Source organism: Pan troglodytes, chromosome 2, assembly GCF_028858775.2.
Source record: "Pan troglodytes isolate AG18354 chromosome 2, NHGRI_mPanTro3-v2.0_pri, whole genome shotgun sequence".
NCBI lineage: Eukaryota > Metazoa > Chordata > Mammalia > Primates > Hominidae > Pan > Pan troglodytes.
Genome location: NC_086015.1, coordinates 122749574 through 122771584, shown reverse-complemented (window position 1 = coordinate 122771584; position 22011 = coordinate 122749574). Strand labels below are relative to the sequence as shown.

Sequence of the window (22011 nt, the reverse complement as noted above, 5' to 3'; positions counted from 1 at the left end):
ATGAGCCACCCTGCCTGGCCAGGCAGGCTATTTTCAACAAGCTACTTAACTTCTCTTAACTTCAGTTTCTTCTGTAAAATAATAACCATAGTAGAAGCTATCAAAATGTGAGATTTAAATGAAATGTGTAAAGCTACTAATCCAGTGCCTGACACAACAAAATTCTTAATAAAGGTTAATCATTCAATCAATACAAACAACTTTCTATTAAGGAGATTAAAATCTCTGGAGTGAAAGATTACACAAATGCTCCTCTTGACACTCTTACTCTTCTTCTAATACCAAACTATTGTCAATTCCTGAACTCAAGATGACGTTGCTCACAGATCTTTACCTTTTTATCTGCCACTTCTCCAGGAGGACTGCCATTCTCCCACAAAGCCCCTATGCCTTTGTGGAGTCTTGGCTGAAACCCCAAGCTCTCTGCAAAGCTTTTCTTGATATTGACATCACCACCATCCCACAGAATTCATTAGTGTTACATGCTATCTCTGGACCTTGGACATACTTTTAATATTGTAACAAATGGTAATTACTGTATTTTCTTAGTGTCGCCTCTCTTCCACTAGACTCTGAGCTTTTGTGGTATTCGCTTTGTAACCACAGCATCTGTCTAGTTCTTAGCAAACAATAAGCGCAGGGTTGGATGCTGACGCATGACTTCATGACTTGGGCTCCCTCACTTAGCAGTAACGTGACCCTAGGTGACACCTCCTAATCTACACTCATCTGTAAAATGGCGGTGATAACTTGTACATGGTTATTACATGGAGTCCAAGAGACAGCAAGAAGGATCAGTAGCATGGTGCCCGCACCTCGTAGCCGCTAGCTGACTGAGGCCGAAAGAGGAAATGCTTTGGCCAACACTGGCCGGAAGGGGCGGGACCGCGAGTTAAGAGGAGAAGGCGCGCCCCACTGCGCAGGTGCAAATGGTAGGGTTTGTCGTGCCGGCTGGTTCCGGGGGCGCACTCGCGGCTGGGGCAGACCGCGGTCGCGTAGCTGACGTCATCGCCGTGCGCTGCCACGTCTGCTCAGCTCCGCGGTAATGGAGGCTAGGGATGGGTGCTGAAGTATCAGGCTCTGGCTCTAGCTTTAGCTCTGGCACTGGAACTGCCTCGGAGTCTGGGTCTGAGTCTGGCAGCCCGAAGCCTGGACACCTTTTCTTGATTCTCTAGGCGGGGGCTGCCTGCGTCCAAGCAGCTGGTTTGCAGCGTTCCAACGCTGGGAGGGAGTTCCCTTACCTGGGGTCCAGTCTGTAAAGTTGTCGCCGCTTTCTAGGGATCCCGCCCCACCGGCTGGGACTCTTCCATGCGTGAGTATTACTGAGCTGCCCCAAGGTCCGGCTGTCCTGGACCTGCCTCGGCCCTCTTGGGTGTGCGGCGGAGACTGCTTTGTCTACCTTTCTGCCGACTTCTCTTAGGGACCAGTCTGTTGAAGTTTGTGGTCTCCTGCAGTCCACCACACCGCATACTCTCACCTCTTCCGTCCCGGTTTTTTCCCTGCACTTTTCTTTCCCTTTGCTTGTTAATGGAGCAAGGACCAGCAGCCCCTGCATCCAGCGGTTTGAATGCTTTGTTTGACTTGGGGTTAGTTTACAGCCGAAGGCTGTTAGGAATAGGGAGCATTTGAAAACACGGGTTTTTTCCAGTGTCATCCTTGGGTTTTAGTTGTATTGTTTAGGAAACATTGGTATCCATGTTGACAGAATCATGATTTTTGCCGTAGAATGATGAAAAGAGCTTTTTTTTTTTTTTTCCAGTGAGGATCTTTATCTTTTACTTGCTTCTTAATCTTGCAGTTTCAGTAATTTCTATATGATTTTACACCAGCTTTTCTGGAGCGGGCATCCCCTTGAAGAGTTTCTTTCAATATTTTAACCCTAACATATAGAGATACCACTCGAACAGTTTTACTTTTAAACTGTTAAAAGAACTACTGGTACCCTTTCATTCCACTTCCTCAGTCCTGACAACCTCTGCAGAACAGGGGACACTCCCCCCCCGCCCCCCCCTTGAAGAAACACACTCAGAAGAACACACTCAGAAGTTAACTTATCCGGATAAGGTCAGATAATATGTGACCATCTGAGCTCACAAGCCATATCCCTTGATAACAAAACCTAACGTTTTATAAAGTGCCAATTCTTCTATATTTCAAGTAGTTTAAGTGTGAAACATTTAGCTGGAAATGTATAAGGTGTGATGTTTCTTGTAAACTTCTATTTGATTATAATATCTTACAGATGATACAAATCAGTTGGCAAAAGACACAAATCATCACTTGCCTAAAGCTGAACAGAGCTTAGATCAGAACTTAGGCTTTTGACCCATTAGAGTCTGAGTAGTCCTTTAATTCGAATAACGTAAGTAGTAGACACTGGGAACATTCGTTTGAAAATCTTATTTTGTAAGGCCTGCTTACTCAGTGTTTCTCGTTGTTTTGTTGCCTACTTTAAAAATCGTCTACTGATATTTAAATGTTTTTGTTGTCGTTCAGAGTTGAAACTGGTTGACAACCATTAACCTGGGTTGCAACTACAGGTGGCACTGGAAGCAGACTGGTTCCTGGACATGCCCGGTGGAAGGAGGGGCCCTAGTCGGCAACAGCTAAGCCGTTCAGCTTTACCTTCTTTGCAGACTTTGGTTGGTGGAGGCTGTGGCAATGGAACAGGCTTGAGAAACAGGTAAAGAAAAAATAAGGCTATATATAATTTTAATGTCCTTTGATCAGTAAGACTAACATAAAAGTCATCATGTCATTCAGATATTTGCTTATTGAGATTTATTCTTGACACTGAGGTAGAAATCCTGCCCTTCAAGACAAAATTCAGAATTCCAAAATACTTTGGAGGTAAAAAGATGTGAAATGGGGCCCACAAAGTGAAAGCAGTCCCATTCTTTATTTTGTGATCATCTAAATTCTTGTTATCCCCTTTTTATCTATTAGAAGAAGGGAGAAGTGAATGAAAATACAAGGTAAGTGTGATGGTTTATCTACTTATAAGCATTCTTTTTTTAGAGGGCAAATTATAAGTCAAATTCCATCAAGGATTTTAAATTGTCAAAAAATTGTTTGGTCTTAATAAATGTTAGCTGTTTTTTAGCTGGGGTAGCCCATGCCATCAGGAGGTTTGATAATGTAGCAGTTCAAAGAGATACTTTTACCTAATCAAGTATTTGCTCAAGATATTTTCTGCCAGCTAATTTCTCCTTCCTCCCTGAAAAAAGTTTTTCTCTTGTCTTGATTTTAATTTTCAGAGCTAGCAATCAGTACTACTGTATTTTCAGGCCTGTCTAATGGTATTTATGCACTTTTGTTTTCTAGGCCTGACCTTTGTCCTTTTTTTTCCTGACTTTCCAATCCCTCTTCCACCCAATCTTTAAAATTAGTTCTGATCTCATCATTTCAGTGGAGCTCTCCCTGAAATTCCAGTTTGAAGGGATTTTTCCAGTCTCCGATTCTCATACTAATTTTTAATCCGAGTTTTGTTTATGTATGTATACAGAGTAACTAGTTTATGCTAGAGTATTTTTTACCCTGCCGTTCGTTGGATTTCCTTATTTTAAAAATGATGGTACTGTTTGCATCATAGCAGGATGTTGAAATAAATGAAGTAGTAAATTGCAGTAACTTTAAAAAACTTTACTGAATTTTACAAAATTTCTACAAATAAGTATTATTTTATATACTTAAAAATAAGAATGAGAATATGCGAAAATGCTTTTGAAGAAAGGTACTATCTAATATAGGTATTGAGATAAAAGTTGTTTGCTCTTTGAGGTACATGCCTTAATTTTATTAATATATGCTATCAACTTATTGATTCAGTACTTTCAAATTGTGATAGAAAATCTTAGCTGTCCCTAACTAGGATTCTAGCCAACTAAAAAATTCTAACTTTGCCTCCTAACTCTAGCAGTTCTTTGTTCGTTCTCTTTGACTTTGGCTTTGAGGATTCCTCTAGATAATTATGTTCTCTAGATAAAAATGTTCTTAGACTGTCCCATGAAATCCCTCTTCAGTGTCTCAGGGGTTGCTGTAGGAGGGCTTAGAAGGGAAAATGGATCAGGCAAGCCTAACAGTCTAGGCTTGAGTTTTCCTAGTCTTCTCTTAATTAGACTGACTCATTTTCCTATGTGTTTTAAATATTAAGATACTATGTAAAATATCATGAGGAAAGGAAAATAAAGTGTTCTGCTATTAAAAAGAACTGAAAGCCAATGAAAATGTCATTTGTAGATGCTTCTGCTTGCACTTAGAGTCTGCAGATGGTATACTGGGAAGAAGTAGGAACGTTCAGAAAATACCTCTGCTCTTGACTGGGTTTGGTATTCTTTTCTCTGCCTTCACTGTAGCTCTTCTATCCTGGTATTCAAGGTTCCAACCATGGTTGCTTTAATCTGCCTTTCTCTCCTCCTTTAACATATGTTTATTTAGCAATTAACTGGGGGGAGGGAGGGAGTGGGTAGAAGAAAGTATTTTCCAACATTTTAAAATGAAAGAAATAATTGTTTATGGTTTGAAAAGTCACCAAGACTATTATTGAGTGATTATTTGTGACATGTTTACCTGGAGAAATTATTTGGGGAAAAGAAAGCTTTATATTTCTTTCTTGGTGGGAAGCAAGCAGCTGGAATAATTTGTTATAAAAGACCTGGGGACGAGGTATGAAAACATGAAAGAACTAGCGGATAGCTTATAATATAGTTTTAGGAAGGATATATAGAAAGAAGGAGTGTCCAGATGAGGAGAACTCACTTCCGAAGTGTCTATACAGTATTGGAGGGAAATAGATAATTGCTTCAGTATTACATACTTTTGGATGATACATTTGATTCTGCAAGACAGACATAGGTCAGCTGGAGAGGAGAGAATTTGTCCCTGTTTGGTAGGTGCTTGTGGTCTGATTGGTGAAGTTAAACTCTAGAATGTCAAGGAGCTAGTTTGGTAACACAGTCAAGGTTGAAACTGTAGTTCCTTGTCCTGCTGTCCACCTTTGGGGAGCAGGGATTTGTTCTTGCAACAGTGTATTTAAAGTATTATCCTTTTAAAAAAGGAAGATATATTGTGTATTTCTGGATTTCTTAGAGAGTTCCTGATTGAGGGAGAATCTTATTTGAGAAGAACTATTGTTTTCTTTGCTTATTCCTTGCATATACTTTGTTAATAATATCACCTGAACGTGTCCAAATGACCACTGCTTTCCCTATCTCTTCTATTCCTGTTTATGCCTTTGAATCTTTCTTCTTTCATCCATTTGCTTCCCTAAATTCTGCTGCTTGCTGGCTCCATACCAGTCAGTCTCAGGCCTGCTGTGTTAACCCTTTGCCACACACAGACTTTATATGCAAGGACAAAACACAGGTGTTCAGCATAAACCACATTGTTTGTATAGACAGTTTAGGCACAGTGAGCCACTCTAGTTATTTAGGGAAAGTTTATATCACTGTAGGGAACTGTTTACTAGTCATGGTTCCCAGATGTAAGCCTTGTAAGCAGGCCTTCCTAAGAGTAGCTATGTTGAACACCTGCTTTCTTTTTGGGAGTCTAGAATTTTGGTGCTGCTAGAAAGAAGGTGCCCATGTGGCCAGCCCCCAATAAAAACCCTGGGCATCAAGTCTCTAATGAGCTTTCCTGGATGAGTAGCACTTCACATGTGTTGTCACAACTCATTGCTAGAGAATTTATATGGGTTCTGAATAGATTCTTAAATCTATTTTTATATTCTTTTTTTGTTTTTGTTTTTGAGATGGAGTTTCACTCTTGTTGCCCAGGCTGTAGTGCAATGGTGCTACCTCAGCTCACCACAACCTCCGCCTCCTGGGTTCAAGCGATTCTCCTGTCTCAGCCTCCCAAGTAGCTGGGATTACAGGCATGTGCCGCCACGCCCGACTAATTTTGATCCACCTGCTTCGGCCTCCCAAAGTGCTGGGATTACAGGCGTGAGCCACTGCGCCTGGCCCTATTTTTATATTCTATTAGAGGAATAATGCTTACATTTTTTCCTAAATAATACCTCTGTGACTGATTTTCTGAGATATATTGACAATCTGTTTATTTTAGTTTTAAAAATGATCATATCTCTTCTCAAGTTTTCAACTTTGTAGATCAGATAGAGAAGACATAATCTCATAGATTCTTTTTATATAGAAGTACTTTTTTTCCACTGATGCTCCAGATCTCTAGATCCCGTTTATTTTATATATTTATTTATTTTTGAGACAGAGTCTTGTTCTGTCACCAGGCTGGAGTGCAGTGGCACGATCACGGCTCATTGCAACCTCTGCCTCCTTGGTTCAAGCGATTCTCATGCCTTGGTCTCCCGAGTAGCCAGGATAACAGGCACACGCCACCACACCCAGCTAATTTTGTATTTTTAGTAGAGACGGGGTTTCACCATGTTGGCCAGGCTGATCTCGAACTCCTGACCTCGTGATCCGCCTGCCTTGGCCTCCCAAAGTGCTGGGATTACAGGCTTGAGCCACTGCACCCAGCCAGATCTCGTTTTATTTGACCTTGGTCTATTTGTTTTCTGGCTTGACGTTTAATAGTCAAAGCTGTATAGAGTATGATAAGTGTAGGTCTTTTCTACTTTGTTTTGAATATCTTTTTTGAGGCCCAGCATTTTATTGACTTTGTTAATGGTAAAAACACATTTGTCTACTTCACTTGGGAAAAATTCTCTAAGAACCTTTTAACCCTTAAGTCATAACAAGTAATTTAGCATGTGTTCCCCCTTAGTGTATTTTTGACTGAAGGGAAATAAGAATTTTTAGTTTGTCTGGAGTAGAGGCTCGTAATCTTGTAACTTCTCATCAGAGTTTTTAATTTCATAAATCAGCTGGAGTGAGGGAATAGATTGGCTTCTTGTTGTAATCCTCTTCATGCAAGTCTACCAACTTGTAAACTTCAGAGACTGCCTTTCATGTTGTATTTTGTGGAATGGTGCCTCCTGGAGTTTTTACAGTGCTATGGCCCACCTCAAAGACTGGTTTATGATTGAGCAGGTATGGTTCTGAGACCTACTGGTGGTTCACAATGTGTTACTTGGTAGGCTTGCTCTGTTGGAGTATACTCTGGGAATGAGAAGAAGAAACTTATAATCTTTTCCATACCCTCCTCCCCCAGTTCCTGTTCTTCCCTTCTAGGTCTTCTGAGTTTCTGCCATAGTATTCTTAACTGTTCAGAATCAGCAGAGTTCATATTCCCATGAGTCACTTAAAGTACTGTAACTGCTGCATACCAATTTCTATATTTGGAAATTTTAGAGTAGAATGGTAACGCGAATTTTGTTCCTTCTCTCAAATCTTCTTTGGAAGTATCTAAGCCAAGCTTCTTTTCTTTGGTCTGTAAATAATAGTACATCCTTAGATCTCTGTAAGTATTCCCAGGCATATAAACAAAGGAGACTTTTCTCTTACTTCCATCTTATACCTTTAGATAGCCCAGCTATTTCTGATGTGTAAAAGAGCATGGAAGAAAGAACAATAAGAAGATAGGGATTAAAATCTCTGCATCTTTTTGTGTTTTAAGGGATATCTCTCTTTTTCATAACTGTATTGGTCTACTGCCTTCTCAACCTAAGGTACATATTTGCAGTGAATTAAGAAAAGTATAGTCTCTGTTCTTAAGATTATGTTCTGGTAGACAACACATAGATGCATACAAAAAATTGTGTAACAATATGAAAAGTACAGTAATAAAGGTGTAGTTAGGTATTATGGTGGCACAGAGGAGAGATGAATTAGTTTTGATGGAGTGAGAATAAGCTTCCCAGAGAATGTGTTTGAGTAGCTTAAAAATCTTGAAGAATTGAGTTAAAAAAAAGTTTTGAAGGATTTTGTCAGTACATATGTATGTGAGAAGTTAAGGAAGGTGATTATGGAAGGTGATTAGTACATTTAAAGGGAATAACGTGCAAAAGAGCATGTATGTTCCAGAAAGCAAATAGCGTAAGTATCGTATAGGGTGCATGTGAAGGAGTGATGAGGTGAAGCTAGTCTGTTAAGCTGAGGGACCTCATAGGGCTACTAAAAATTTTTGGCTATTACCCCACTGGTAGTAGAGAGCCATTAAAGGTTTTTAGGTAAGAGTAACACTATCAGAGTTTTACCTTAGAAAGATCCCTGAAGACAGGTTGGAGAGTTTGGTGAAAGTGGAATTGAGTGTAGGAGGATTACTGCAATAGTTTGGTGAAAATAGTGAATGCTTGAACTAAAGCAAATGAGTTTAAAGAGGAAGGTACAGTTTGGACAAAGTTTTATAAAGTGGAATCTAGGAGAGTTAGAGAGTGATTGGACATGGAGAGGCAGAAGAAAAGTTGTTTTTTTTTTTTAATTTTTTTTTTATTTTGAGATGGAGTCTCGCTCTGTCACCCAGGATGGAGTGCAGTGGCATGATCTCGGCTCACTGCAACCTCCACCTCCCAGGTTCAAGTGATTCTCCTGCCTCAGCCTCCCAAGTAGCTGGAATTACAGGTGTCCACCACCATGCCTGGCTAATTTTTGTATTTTTAGTAGGGATGAGGTTTCATCATGTTGGCCAGGCTGGTCTTGAACTCCTGACCTCAGGTGTTCCGCCCGCCTCGGCCTCCCAAAATGCTCGGATTACAGGTGTGAGCCACCACGCCTGGCCAAGAAAAGTTTTAATATGACTCCCAGGTTTCTGATGTGGGCAGCTAACTGAGTGGGCCATGAACTAAGGTCAGGACTATAAGAGGGAAGAACACAGAGATGTCCAGTAGGGAGTTGAATAATGTGTCTATAATTTAGCAGTGAGCTCTATGGAGAGAAATTATAGTCTTCATCATGTAGGAGATAATGGAGGCCATAGCTGCATCTTAGATCACTGACAGAAAGTGTGGAGGGAGAAGAGAAGAGGATCCCAGGATGGAGTCTTGTGGGGAAAGCAGACAGTGAAGGGGTAGATGGAGGAGACAGCAGGAGCCCTTTATGTTCTGTGATACTGGAGGTTATCACCATTTGAGTTAACCATAGTTTTCTCTTTCAGGAATGGTAGTGCTATTGGCCTTCCAGTCCCACCTATCACAGCCTTAATCACCCCAGGTCCTGTTCGTCATTGCCAAATTCCTGACTTGCCTGTGGATGGGAGCCTACTCTTTGAATTCCTTTTTTTCATCTACCTGTTGGTTGCTCTTTTCATTCAGTACATCAACATTTATAAAACAGTGTGGTGGTATCCTTACAATCATCCTGCTTCTTGTACATCACTGGTAAGTCTTACTCAGACTTTAAGTTCTTCATGTTACTTACCCAAGAAACTACCTGGAAAGCCTTTCTGTAGAAATTGTTTTTCTTAATAATTTTTCTTTTAATAAAATGTTTTTCTGCTAGGCCACAGATTACTTTCAGAAATAAAATTTCATGATAAGATGGTTAAATTATAAGTACTACCAGAGGAAGTAAAAATATAAATGAAAATGCAGAAAACATTTAAATAATTTTTTATAATAATATCACGGAAAGGTTTTGGTATTTAGTTTTCTCTACACCATTTTAAATTTGTAAGTATAAGGTGTCAGTGTTACTACATTCTAACAACTCTACCCTTTTAATGGCTGAATTAGGATAGTGGTAGCTTCTGTAACAAATAAACTCTGAGGCAGTTGTCCTGGTTGCCAGGAGTTCTTCAGGGGACCCAGGCTGATGGAGAGTCTACTGTCTTCCAACATGTGACCTCCAAGGTGGCTGTGGCCCATCCCTGTCAGCCAGAAGGGGAAAGAGCTTAGGGCAATGTAAAGGACAGTTTCTTATGGGCCAGGCTTACATCATTTCCACACATGTCCACTCCTAACTACAAGAGAAGCTAAATATAGTCCTTTAGCTGGGTACATAGTGAACTTAAATAAAATTGGGAAATTGGGAAGTGAAATTGAGAAATTGGCTGTGTTTGCTGAAGTACATAAAAATATATTGTAGGTTTCTTCTGTTCTCTTTCCATTTATTAAGAGTACCATGATAGGCCGGGCGTGGTGGCTCACGCCTGTAATCCCAGCACTTTGGGAGGCTAATGCGGGCAGATCACGAAGTTAAGAGATCGAGACCATCCTGGCTAACACGGTGAAACCCTGTCTCCATTAAAAATATAAAAAATTAACCGTGTGTGATGGCAGGCGCCTGTAGTCCCAGCTACTTGGGAGGCTGAGGCCGGAGAATGGCATGAACCCGGGAGGTGGAGCTTGCAGTGAGCCGAAATCGAGCCACTGCACTCCAGCCTGGGCGACAGAGCGAGACTCTGTCTCAAAAAAAAAAAAAAAGAGTACCATGATAGTCTTGATGCAGAGAAGGTTCACCATAGATGGGTATATAAAAAAATATTGGTAAGGCCTGGGCATGGTGGCTTATGCCTATAATCCCAGCACTTTGGGAGGTGAAGGCAGCAGGATTGCTTGAGCCCAGAAATTTGAGACCAGCCTAGGCAACATAGTGAGACCTTGTCTCTACAAAAAATAAACAAAATTAACTGGGCATGGTAGTGCACACTTGTGGTCCTAGTTTCTGGGGAAGCTGAAGTGAGGATTGCCTGAGCCCAGGAGATCAAGACTACAGTGAGCTAAGATTGTGGAAACTGTACTAAGGCTAGTCGGATGACTTGACAGATAGGTTGTTGGCAATGGCAGATTTGCATGAGTGATAGAGATAGGCTCTAGGCGAAAGAAGACTATTGTCTTATATATGTGTTTGGGACTAATAAAGATTAGAAAGCCTCCCTATCATGGTGAACATAGGAAGGAAATGTGGGCCACAATCCTTAAGATAGTATGGAAAGAGAATAAAAATTTTTGTTTTAAATATTTGTATCATTTGGTTGTTCCTGGTATTAAAAATTTTCTTGCTATATTGACCTCCTGTCTACTTAATATCATGTGATGAGAATGTCAGTTTCTGTGTTGAAAAATTGCAATGGTATAGTGCCAAATTTTTTTTTTAAGTCTTTTTTTCTTACCTGGATTGAGAGCTTATTGAGTGTAGGAACTGTACTTCATTCATCCTTTTTGGCCATGGTGTTTTAAAAGGAAGAAGTTGGATTGGATGTTCTTTAAGGCCTTTTACAGCTATATAGTTCTATAAATAAATACTCACTATCTTAACAGTGTCAATAATGAACACACATTAAAATATTTAGTAGATTATTTACAAGTATTATCTCATTTGCTCTTTATAAAAATGGGTTGGTACCGTTATATGACTCCCATTTTATATATGAATGTAAGACAAAATGGGTAGGTACCATTATATGACTCCCATTTTATAAATGAATGTAAGACCTATAAACTGGTTCAAAAATCACATAGCGGCATAGTGAGTGCCCAAGTCCAGACCAATCTACTGTGCTTTACTTCCTGTTTTAGTCCTATATTTATTCTGTAAGTGCTTCTTGGGTAGTTCATTATAAAATTTCTACTTGGGTTGACATTTCCCTGGAAACTTCTCATTTGTTGAATTTTCAGTCTCATCGAAGAGTTCTTTGCCCAATCTAACATATCTGACTATAGTTCTTTAAAAAGTCACCTACAAATACTGCCTTGAAACAGGGAGCCAGTGTTCTTGTCATAATCAGGAACCTGCTGTTATAGCTGCTGACTCCAGAATTAATGCTTCCTTTGCTTTGACCCTTACCACCAAAAATGGATGCCTTTTGCTACCTTTCCCCCTAACTTCACTCACTTCTATTCAAGTTTTATATGATGCCTGTGGTTGACAGAACCTAAATCGTATCTAGAGTCTGAGTTGCAAGAAAGTTTGGAAATGTCATTTTTAGCTTTCCAGCCTCTGCAGTAGAGGAACGCACACTTAATGGAGGTTGTAGAGTAGATTGGCTCACTTATCTGATGCACATAATCTTTGCTAACACAAAGCTTAAAATTGGATTGTGAAGCCAAGAGTAACATGTGAAATAGCAAATAAGAGTTTAGCCCATGAATCTGAAAGGAGCCTGTATCAGTGAGTTGTTCAAAGATAGATTGGACTGTTATTTCCCATCACTGAAGGTATTGAAGCGTGGAAGGTGGTTACCTGGTCAGGAGGCTCTAGCAAGGACTTCTGTCCCAAATATGTGGTCTGTCTTTTAAGTTTTCTTCTATTATGAGTGTCTGGGTCAGATACTCATAATAATTTTGTCAGATTTATTTATTAGGTTTTTATTTTTCCATTTCAAGACCTTAATATCAAAAAGAAAATGTGGACACCTGAATATGTGAAGTATCATTCTAGCTGTCAACCAATTAACTGAATGAGTCTTAACCCTAAGAAACATAAAAGCTAGAAGTAGTAAATATTCAGAATAGTCAGGAATAGAGGGCTCTGATTAATCAAATATTCTGGGTTACAAAGAGTTAATCATAAGCACATTACCGTTTTCATTGATTTGGTTATAACATGATTTGCTTAACAAAAAGATGTATTAGGCACTTAAATATTTTGATTTTTTTTTTGAGACGGAGTTTGGCTCTGTCAGCAGGCTGGAGTGCAGTGGTATGACCTCTGCTCACTGCAACCTCCTCCGACTCCTTGGTTCAGTGATTCTCCTGCCTCAGCCTCCCGAGTAGCTGGGATTACAGGCATGCACCACCATGCCCAGCTAATTTTTGTATTTTTAGTAGAGACAGGGTTTCACCACATTGGCCAGGATGGTCTTGATATCCTGACCTCGTGATCTGCCTGCCTTGGCCTCCCAAATTACTGGGATTACAGGCGTGAGCCACTGCACCCGGCCAATATTTTGATTTTTAAAAATGTCTTAGATGGACTGGTGATGCATTAATAAGACCCAGACATCAGCCAGGGGTCGAGTGAATCTGCATGCATTATTTTGGAGGAGTAGGGTAGGCAAGGAGGAGTCCCAAAAATAGGAGGGGATAAATACTGTTAGAATCCATTATACTTAGAGAGGGAGAAAAGGAAATGATCTAAGGAGTGGCAAGCCACTCTTGACATTCTGGCTGTACTATCTCTAAAATGTATACTAAATTTGGCCACTTAATTCCATCTCCATTGCTACTCACACTGTTCAGTCTGTTATCATTTTTCACTCGAATTAAAAGCAAGAGCTTCTTAACTGATCTTGCCCCACTACAATAATTATCTCACTCCAGCCTTCTTGCTGCTTTTTAGACACACTAGGCATATATTTTCCTGTCTTAGGGCCTTTGTGATTGCTTTTTCTTCTGTCTGGGGCCCTTTGTCCCCAGAGCTTGTAATGCCAGATGCCTTTTTGTCATTCAGCTCTCAGCCCAAATACCATCCTCTCAGAGATAGCCTCCCTAACCACCAGTTTAAATGGGCTCTGCACCTCCTTCTTAGTCATTATTTGTTACTGTTTTATTTCTTACAAGCAGTTTTAACTATTTAAAATGCTTTTGTTTGGGAGCTTGTTTATTGTCATTACTTGCCCTGCTTCTCCAAACAAATTTATTGAAGATATGGGTTTAGCTGCCATAACAGGGTGGCTAAAACAAAATAGAAACTTATTTCCCTATTTAATAAACGTTTAGGTGGGTGATATAACATCAGCATGGCAACTCTTTGTATTTATTGCTCTTCCATCCCCAATATGCTTCTTCCAAACCATGGTCCAAGGCAGGTACTCTAACTCCAGTTATCATATCTGACCAGCAGGAAGGAGAAAGAAAAGAGAAAAGGGGACAGCTCCTTCTAGAAGAGTATGGCTTAGAAGTTGTGCGTATTACTTTTTCACTCATCCCTTGGCTAAAAGTAGTTTTTGCAAGGGAGGCTGGAAAATGAACCTTTAGCTGGCTAGGAGTCAGTGCCTAGTTAAATTTTATGGTGATGCCGAAGGAACGAATAGTAATCTCTGCCATTTCCTTTCCCTCTGACACCACAGTAGAAAGTAAGACCCCGGAGAGCAGGAACCTTGGCTGTCATCTTCCACACTGTATCTTTAGTGTGAAGGAGAGTACCTGGTGCATTGTGGATGCTATGTATAGATTTATTAAATTAAGTAATCAAGAAATTTAATGTTTCATTCTGGAAGGAATTGTGGAAACCTACAGACCTTTTGATCATCAAAATGAAAATACATCCTGACTTTGGTGGTTCCTGGGATATTGTTGCTAAAGACTTTTCATTTGCTTATTACCACAGTTGTATATACAGATTTAGAACTAGAAGGAACTGTAGACAGCATCTAGGTAATGCTATTATTTTTTAGAAGAGACCAAACATAAGGCATACTTCTAAATCAAACTAGGAGAAACACTAAATGAGTATAATTGATGTACCATCTAGTAGAGAATTTAGTAGATGCCCAATTAGATTAACATAAGCTTGTGTAAGAGACCAACAACAGTAACTTCTGAAGACTGAATCCCAACTGATCTATTAAGTTTGACACATTATAAATATGCCATTTTATATAAATTATTCTTGCCATAATTCTGCAGGTTATAACTTGTTAACTCAAAGCTGCAATCTTTTCCTTTTAGTACAGTAATACTTTTGAAAAGGGAGAGGAATACATTGCAGGTAGTTTAAAATAGTGTTTAAAAACTTAAAGCAATTTGTTATGAAAGAAGAAGTAGAAGGTACGTAGTCTCTTCAAGATCTCTCATATTCCCATAATCTGTAAGGGTGTGGAGATCTAAGGAAGATCTTTTGAGGGATAAACCTCTATTCTTGTAGTAGTGCCAGCTGAATACACATCATATTTCTTTCTGATGTAGTTATTTATTTCTGTTGTAGAATTTTCATCTCATTGATTATCATCTGGCAGCATTCATCACAGTGATGCTTGCGAGGAGGCTTGTATGGGCTCTCATCTCAGAGGTAACAGTTCATTCACTATATTCTATCACATGTAGCTAGAGTTAGTTACTAGAATGGGTGCAGGTTAAAAACGTGACGTGTCCCCATTTAATGAAACAATAAATTACTTTACTGCCATGTGAGTTCTGCCAGTACTTTAAAAAATGTTTCCCTGCAGTGTAATTTTTTAAAATTCAATGTCAAAAACTGTTAGAAAATTCATTCGTAGGGTCGGAGCTTGTGTTCCGCTACTTTCAGTACAATTTAAACAATTTAAATAGTTTCAGTAAAAATAGGATGAATTTCAGGTAACTATTAATACGAAGTGTTATCTGTACACATACAATTGCACCTAAAACATTCAGTTCCAGATAATATTCACTTGATACTGTTTATATATACCATTTGAGAAGATTGTTAGCAAGAAACATTTATTTGAGTTTCTTAGAATTTTAAAAACCAGTGAGTATCAGAATTCGTATAGGATTAATCTGAAGATTAGAATCTAAGTTTAGTGAGCAGAATGAGAAAGAATTAGAACATTAAATGATCTTTTTAAAATTAAAAATTGTTGACAGAGCTAGGCCATTGGTATCATTTTTCTTTCCTTTTTTTTTTTTTTTTGAGACGGAGTTTCACTCTTGTTGCCCAGGCTGGAGTGCAGTGGCATGATCTCGGCTCGCCACAACCTCTGTCTCCTGGGTACAAGCGATTTTCCTGCCTCAGCCTCCCAAGTAGCTGGGATTACAGGCATGTACCACCACGCCTGGCTAATTTTGTATTTTTAGTAGAGACGGGGTTTCTCCATGTCGGTCAGGCTGGTCTCGAACTCCCGACCTCAGGTGATCCACCTGCCTCGGCCTCCCGAGGTGCTGGGATTACAGGCGTGAGCCACCATGCCTGGCCTCATTTTTCATATATTTGTAAATCCCAATGAGGCAGGGAAATGTGCTTTCTTAAAATATTGTTATCTTGTGCTCTATAAGTGATTACAAAAACAAAAAATGTTAATTTAGCTGAAGTGGCTAATAATTTTAATCTTGGAACTTATAATTCAGTGTGAAATTTTAAATGAATAGTTACTATAATCACAAATAATTGAGAGTCAACTTCTTTTTCCCAAAACATACATGGAAGGTCTATGTGTGTAAGCTCTGATTTTCAGGAACCCTATTTCTGGAAGCAGAGTAACTGGAAATACTAAGTCAAGATCTGAAAACCATTTGAAGTTAACCAAAAAGCACAGGTAGTAGGATTCCTTGTTTTTCACAGTAGGAACGTCTGTTTATAATCTTTTCTTTCCGAGTTTTTATTTAGAGGATGAAAATAGAAACTCACTTTTTGTTATATTGTGAAAGCATGTTCTTTCTTTAGAGGATCTCAGTGGAATTTTATGTTTTCATTTGTTAAAATAGGAAATGATTTTCTTTCATTCCTTCAGTTACTTGGACATGCTACTTGTACATGTCCAATTAGTATGCCCAGTTAGTGTGTAACCCTTCAAAACTGGGATTTCTACCTTGTTGCTGCAAAGATAACTTAAATGCCCTAAAAGTAGTATAGCAGCTTTTGCATAGCCTTAGTTGGAATAGGCTTGCAATTCTTTTTTTTTTTTTTTTTTTTGAGATGGAGTCTGGCTCTGTCGCCTAGGTCGAAGCGGGAGCACAGTGGCGCCATCTCAGCTCATGCAACCTCTGCTTTCCAGGTTCGAGCGATTCTCCTGCCACAGCCTCCTGAGTAGCTGGGATTGCAGGCGCCCACGACCATACCCAGCTAATTTTTGTGTTTTTAGTAGAGACAGGGTTTCACTATGTTGGCCAGGCTGGTCTCGAACTTCTGGTCTAAAGTGATCCACCCACCTTGGCCTCCCAAAGTGCTGGGATTACGGGTGTGATCCCAAGTGCCTGGCCAAGGCTTGCAGTTCTTAATGGGAACAGAATACTTAAGCTACATTTAAACATCGTTTTATCAAAGTCTTAATTCTATAACTTAATGTTCATCAGTAAGGGAATGTTTAAATAATTTTGGTACATCTACATAATGGAATAGCATACAGCCATTGACAACATGAAAATGTGTTTATGTATTGACCTCCAAGATGTTAAATGAAAAAAGCAAGGTGCAGAACAGTGTTTAAAATAAGACAGGAGGAGGGAACAAAATATATTTGCTTATATATGAATAAATTGTTTCCAGAAGGACATACAAACTAATAACAGGTTGCACAGTTGGTGGCTAGGAGACAGGATCAGCAGGTGGGAAGCTTTTCACTACAAGCACTGTTATATGTTTTGTGTTTTGAGTGATATGAATGTGTTACCTATTCAAAAATTTAAAATAAGAGCTGTATAGTGATTTTCTTCCTAAAATATCTAAATTAGACGGATAAAACCTATCATAAATCATCTTTCCTTCCTTCCATTAAAATATGTTTTCCTCCTTTTTTTGCATATATCACAGAAAGGATCCCTACCCTGAGAAAGATCAATAATATTTAAGGAGAGGCTGCTGGTAATTAATTCATAAACGGAAATGCTATTCAGAGAGGACTACCTCTCCACGTAGGTAGAGTCTGTTTATTCACCTTCAGGCCAGCTCTGCCTGTTCACCTCCAGGCTAACTCTACTTCTATACTTGCTTCACAAGACTAGAAATAAATTTAGCTGTTTTTTCACCAACCTGAAGCAACTCTCTTTTTAAAAATTGTTTTTCTAGGAAAATAGTATATTTTATTGAAAAAAATTTGGAAAACACTAAAATATAAAGCAGGACATTTAAAAATTGCTCACAATCTCATTATTGAAGACCACTTTTTTGGGGGGGTGGGGGGCAGACAGAGTTTTGCTCTTGTCGCCCAGGCTGTAAATGGCATGATCTTGGCTTACTGCAACCTCCGCCTACTTGGTTCAAGCGATTCTCCTGCCTCGGCCTCCCAAGTAGTTGGGATTACAGGCGCCCACCACCATGCCCAGATAATTTTTGTATTTTTAGTAGAGACAGGGTTTCACCATGTTGGCCAGGCTGGTCTCAAACTCCAGACCTCAGGTGATCCACCTGCCTCTGCCTCCCAAAGTGCTGGGATTACAGGTGTGAGCCATTGCACCCGGCCAAAGACCACATTTTGCTATATTTTCTTCTGATCTTCATATGCGTATGAAGATTTTATATTTACATTTATTTTACTATATTTGAGAATTATTTATATACAGTTTCATATCCTGTACTTTAAAATTAACATAATGTTATGAATATTTTTCTGCCCCTCACCTAGCGAAATCTTGCTTATCCTTTAGGTCTCAGCTTAAATACCGTTTACTAACACAAGCCATCTCTAGAATAGGATCTCCTGTTATTTACTTTCCATAGCAGCCTACTCTTCCTATAGCACTCATTACAATTAAAAAAATGATTAGATAAAAGTTTAATATTTGTTTTTCTTGATTAGTCAGCTTCATAAGCACAGGGGTTTTGTTTGTCTTGGTTACCACTGTACCCCTAGGACCTGGTAAAGGGTCTGTGACATACACCACAGTGATTAGCGGCTTGGGGCTCTGGAATAAGGCAAAATTAACAAATCCAAGCTCTGTGCTCTGATGACATTGGGCAGAAATAGTCTTTTTTATTTCTAACCCTGAACTTTTGAGAAGGAGGTAATAGAGTAACTCCAATAGCTTAAATAACTTTACTAAGCTTTGATATGTGAGGTAAATTGGCATGAAGGTATGTATCAGGGGAGTTATATGAAGCTATGTGCCAGGCTATGACTGAGAAGAGCTTGAGCCATCTTCACAGTTTGAGGCTTAAGCCGTTCATTATGGCATTTATTTAACTGCTGCTTTGCATTTTAAAGTAACTATATATTACGTATATATGCTGTATATATATAGTATTCAGTATACAGTATATTGCATATATGTTATAGGTACTCCATAATATGATCTGTAAACTAAGAAACGGATATATAGGAGGGACCTGAAAAGCTCCTTATCCCCTACCATGTACTGTTGACTCTAGATAATTTTTTTCTCCTTTTTGGGTTCCATCACTGCTCTCTTAGAGGTTATGGGGATCTTCCATTTTCCCCTACATTTTGCTCATTCTCTTCTCCCTAGTTCATTCAGAAAGAAAATGGCATTGCAGAGTAAGTTTTGACAAGTACTTTATTTAGTCGGTTTTAAAGATTTGTGATTGAAGAAGCATATTTGAATAGCTGTGATAAAAAGAATTGGAAGTGATTATGCATTATTTCCATGTTTGCAAAAGTTAAAAAAGAAACTTATTTATATAGGGATCTGTCAAAGAAGATCGGATTATTTTTTGAAACTTCACTAATTTATTAAACATTAATTCACCAAGCAAATTAGAGGTGAGGATTCAAAGAAAAATAAAAATATTGTTACTGCTGTTGAGGCCCTTTATAGTTTAGTGGGAAGTAAGACAGATAAATTAGTGTCTCTCCATGTTTATGTACATAAAAAATCAGGCCGGGCACAGTGGCTCATGCCTGTAATCCCAGCACTTTGGGAGGTGGGTGGATCACGAGGTCAGGAGTTAGGACAATCCTGGCCAACATGGTAAAACCCTGTCTCTACTAAAAATACAAAAATTAGCTGGGCGTGGTGGTGTACGCCTGTATCCCAGCTACTCAGGAGGCTGAGGCAGGAGAATCGCTTGAACCCAGGAGGCGGAGGTTGCAGTGAGCCAAGATTGTGCCACTGCACTCCAGCCTGGGCAACAGCAACAGAGCGAAACTTTGTCTCGAAAAAAAAAAAAAAATTAAAAATAAATAAGTAAATAAAACACTGGTTAAGTTGTTAAAATATAGGTTGCTTGACTCAAGATTTTATTCCTTACCCCTTGAGAGGAAAGTTGTTAGGAGTTTACATGTCCAATTAGTAGCCCAGGTCATTCTGATGGAACAAAATAATGTGATCCGTGGAACATACTTTGAGAAGCTCCAATGTTAATAAATTAGATGATATAAAAAGACTTTAAAAGAGGTCTGTAGATGGCACTCTCGGGGTGCAAGAAGGAAACAACTGTGCCTGGAGAAGTCTGAATTTTCAATTATTACGAAGATAAGGTGGGATGGGGCAGTTTTTCTTTTATTTCACTTTTTAAAGACACATTTTAGCTTCCACTAAACCTATTAAGTTCTTACTTGAATTACAATGCTTTTGAAGAAGATCATTTATAAAATGTTCATTTTGGTGCTTCCAAACTTTCAGGCTACTAAGGCAGGTGCAGCATCAATGATTCACTACATGGTTCTGATATCAGCTCGCTTGGTACTACTCACTTTGTGTGGATGGGTACTTTGTTGGACCCTCGTCAATCTCTTTCGAAGCCATTCAGTCCTCAATCTCCTTTTCCTTGGCTACCCGTGAGTACTCCAGTTTTACCATGTTATTAGTAAATCTTTAGAAATTATTTCGGTCACGTAAATGATACTTTTAAGAGTGAAAAATGAAATTCTTCAAATATAAATGAAGCATTTAGAAAACTGGGAAATCCATGAGCATGGTGAACATATAATTTGTTTTCTAAACTGGAGTACAGTTGGGACAACAAGCATAAACCAGGACTGTCCTGGGAAACCTGGAATGTAGGGTGTGTTGCCAGTGGAGAATATTTTAATTATCTCTCTTCACCAAGTAAAGGCCCCTCTTGCTATCTATATTTGGGTAAACGGTAGTTAATTTTAGATGAATGCACTGGTTCGAAAACCAGTCTTACCCTTGGTTGGTCATATTACTTTGATCTTCTGTTTCCTGTAACAGAAGTACAATAAGTAGTCCTCCCTTATCCATGGTTTTGATTTCTGAAGTTTCGGTTACCTGCAATCAACCAAGGTCCAGAAACATTAAATAGAAAATTCCAGAAATATGTGACAAATTATGTTTTAAATTGTGTGCTGTTCTGAGTAGTATGGTGAAATTTCTCGCCATCCCATTTTGTCCCACCAGGATGTGAATCATCTCTTTGTCCACCATGTCTGTGCCGTGCATGCTACCTGTCAATTAGTTGCTTAGTAGCGGACTTGGTTATTAGATGGACTGGCATGGTGTCACAGGGCTTGTGTTCACGTGACCTTTATTTTACTTAATATGGCTCCAAAGTGTAGTTATGCTCACAATTCAGGTATGCCAAAGGAAAGCTGTAAAGTGCTTCCTTTAAGTGAAAAGGGAAAGTTCTTGACTTAGTAAGGAAAGACGAAAAATCATGCTGAGGTTGCTAAGATTTACTGTAAGAATGAATCTTCTATCCATGAAATTGTAAACAGTATATTGTTATAATTGTTCTATTTTATTATTAATCTCTTAATGTACCTAATTTATAAGTTAAAACTTTATTGTATGTATGTGTATATAGTATAGGAAAAAACATAGTGTATGTAGGGTTTGGTACTATCCATGGTTTTAGGCATCCACTGGGGTGTTGGAATGTCTTCCTGCAGGTAAGAGGGTCTACTCTATGCCATATTCAAGTGCTGTAGACATGTATATATATTATTATGATTGTAACTAACATTTTATTACAAAACCTTTTAAACATTCAACAAGGTTGAAAGAATTTTACAGCTATCACCAGTGTAATCCTTACCCAGATGATTCTGCCTATTAATGTTTTACTATAATTGTGTAATACTTATCTGTCCATCTCTCCATCCCTCTATCCATTAGTCCATCTTACTTTTGATGCATTTCAAAGTTAAATTTCAGACCTCAGTTTGCTTCCTCCTCAATACTTCAGCATGTGTGTATCATTAACTAGAGCTCGATATTTGTTGACAGCTTTCTTTTCTTTTGAGGTTAAATTCATATAAATAAAATTCCCGCCGGGCGCGGTGGCTCAAGCCTGTAATCCTAGCACTTTGGGAGGCCGAGGTGGGCAGATCACCTGAGGTTAGGAGTTCGAGACCAGCCTCGCCAACATGGCGAAACCCCGTCTCTACTAAAAATAAAAAAATTAGCCGGGCGTGGTGGCACGTGTCTGTAATCCCAGTTACTCAGGAGGCTGAGGCAGAAGAATCACTCGAACCCAGGAGATGGAGGTTGCAATGAGCCAGAGCCAGGATCGCGCCATGGCACTCCAGACTGGGCGACGAGCAAGACTCTGTCTCAAATAAATAAATAAATAAAATAAAATAAAATAAAATTCCCAAATCTTGTGTATATGGAGTTTTGTTAAATGTGGACATACCTGTGTGACTTAATCCCCTGTCAAG

General features: G+C 39.1%; 1 protein-coding gene across 11 annotated transcripts in view; it reads left to right on the top strand.

The window, feature by feature from the left end:
• Positions 1 to 914: 914 nt before the first annotated feature.
• The window catches only part of TMEM39A (transmembrane protein 39A), a 35503-nt gene continuing 14406 nt past the window's right edge, over positions 915 to 22011 (top strand). For 2 of the 11 annotated variants that reach the window (XM_063805186.1, XM_063805185.1), the window contains exons 1-6: positions 915 to 1042; positions 1176 to 1312; positions 2497 to 2683; positions 9010 to 9232; positions 14721 to 14804; positions 20012 to 20166. In XM_063805186.1, coding sequence (XP_063661256.1) covers positions 2571 to 2683; positions 9010 to 9232; positions 14721 to 14804; positions 20012 to 20166 — 575 coding nt within the window. In that variant the 5' untranslated portion in view covers positions 915 to 1042; positions 1176 to 1312; positions 2497 to 2570. Of the gene's footprint in view, positions 1313 to 2496; positions 2684 to 9009; positions 9233 to 14720; positions 14805 to 20011; positions 20167 to 22011 lie in introns of all 11 variants that reach the window. The other 9 variants (XR_010155054.1, XM_063805189.1, NM_001246435.1 and 6 more) reach the window with 8 other exon arrangements.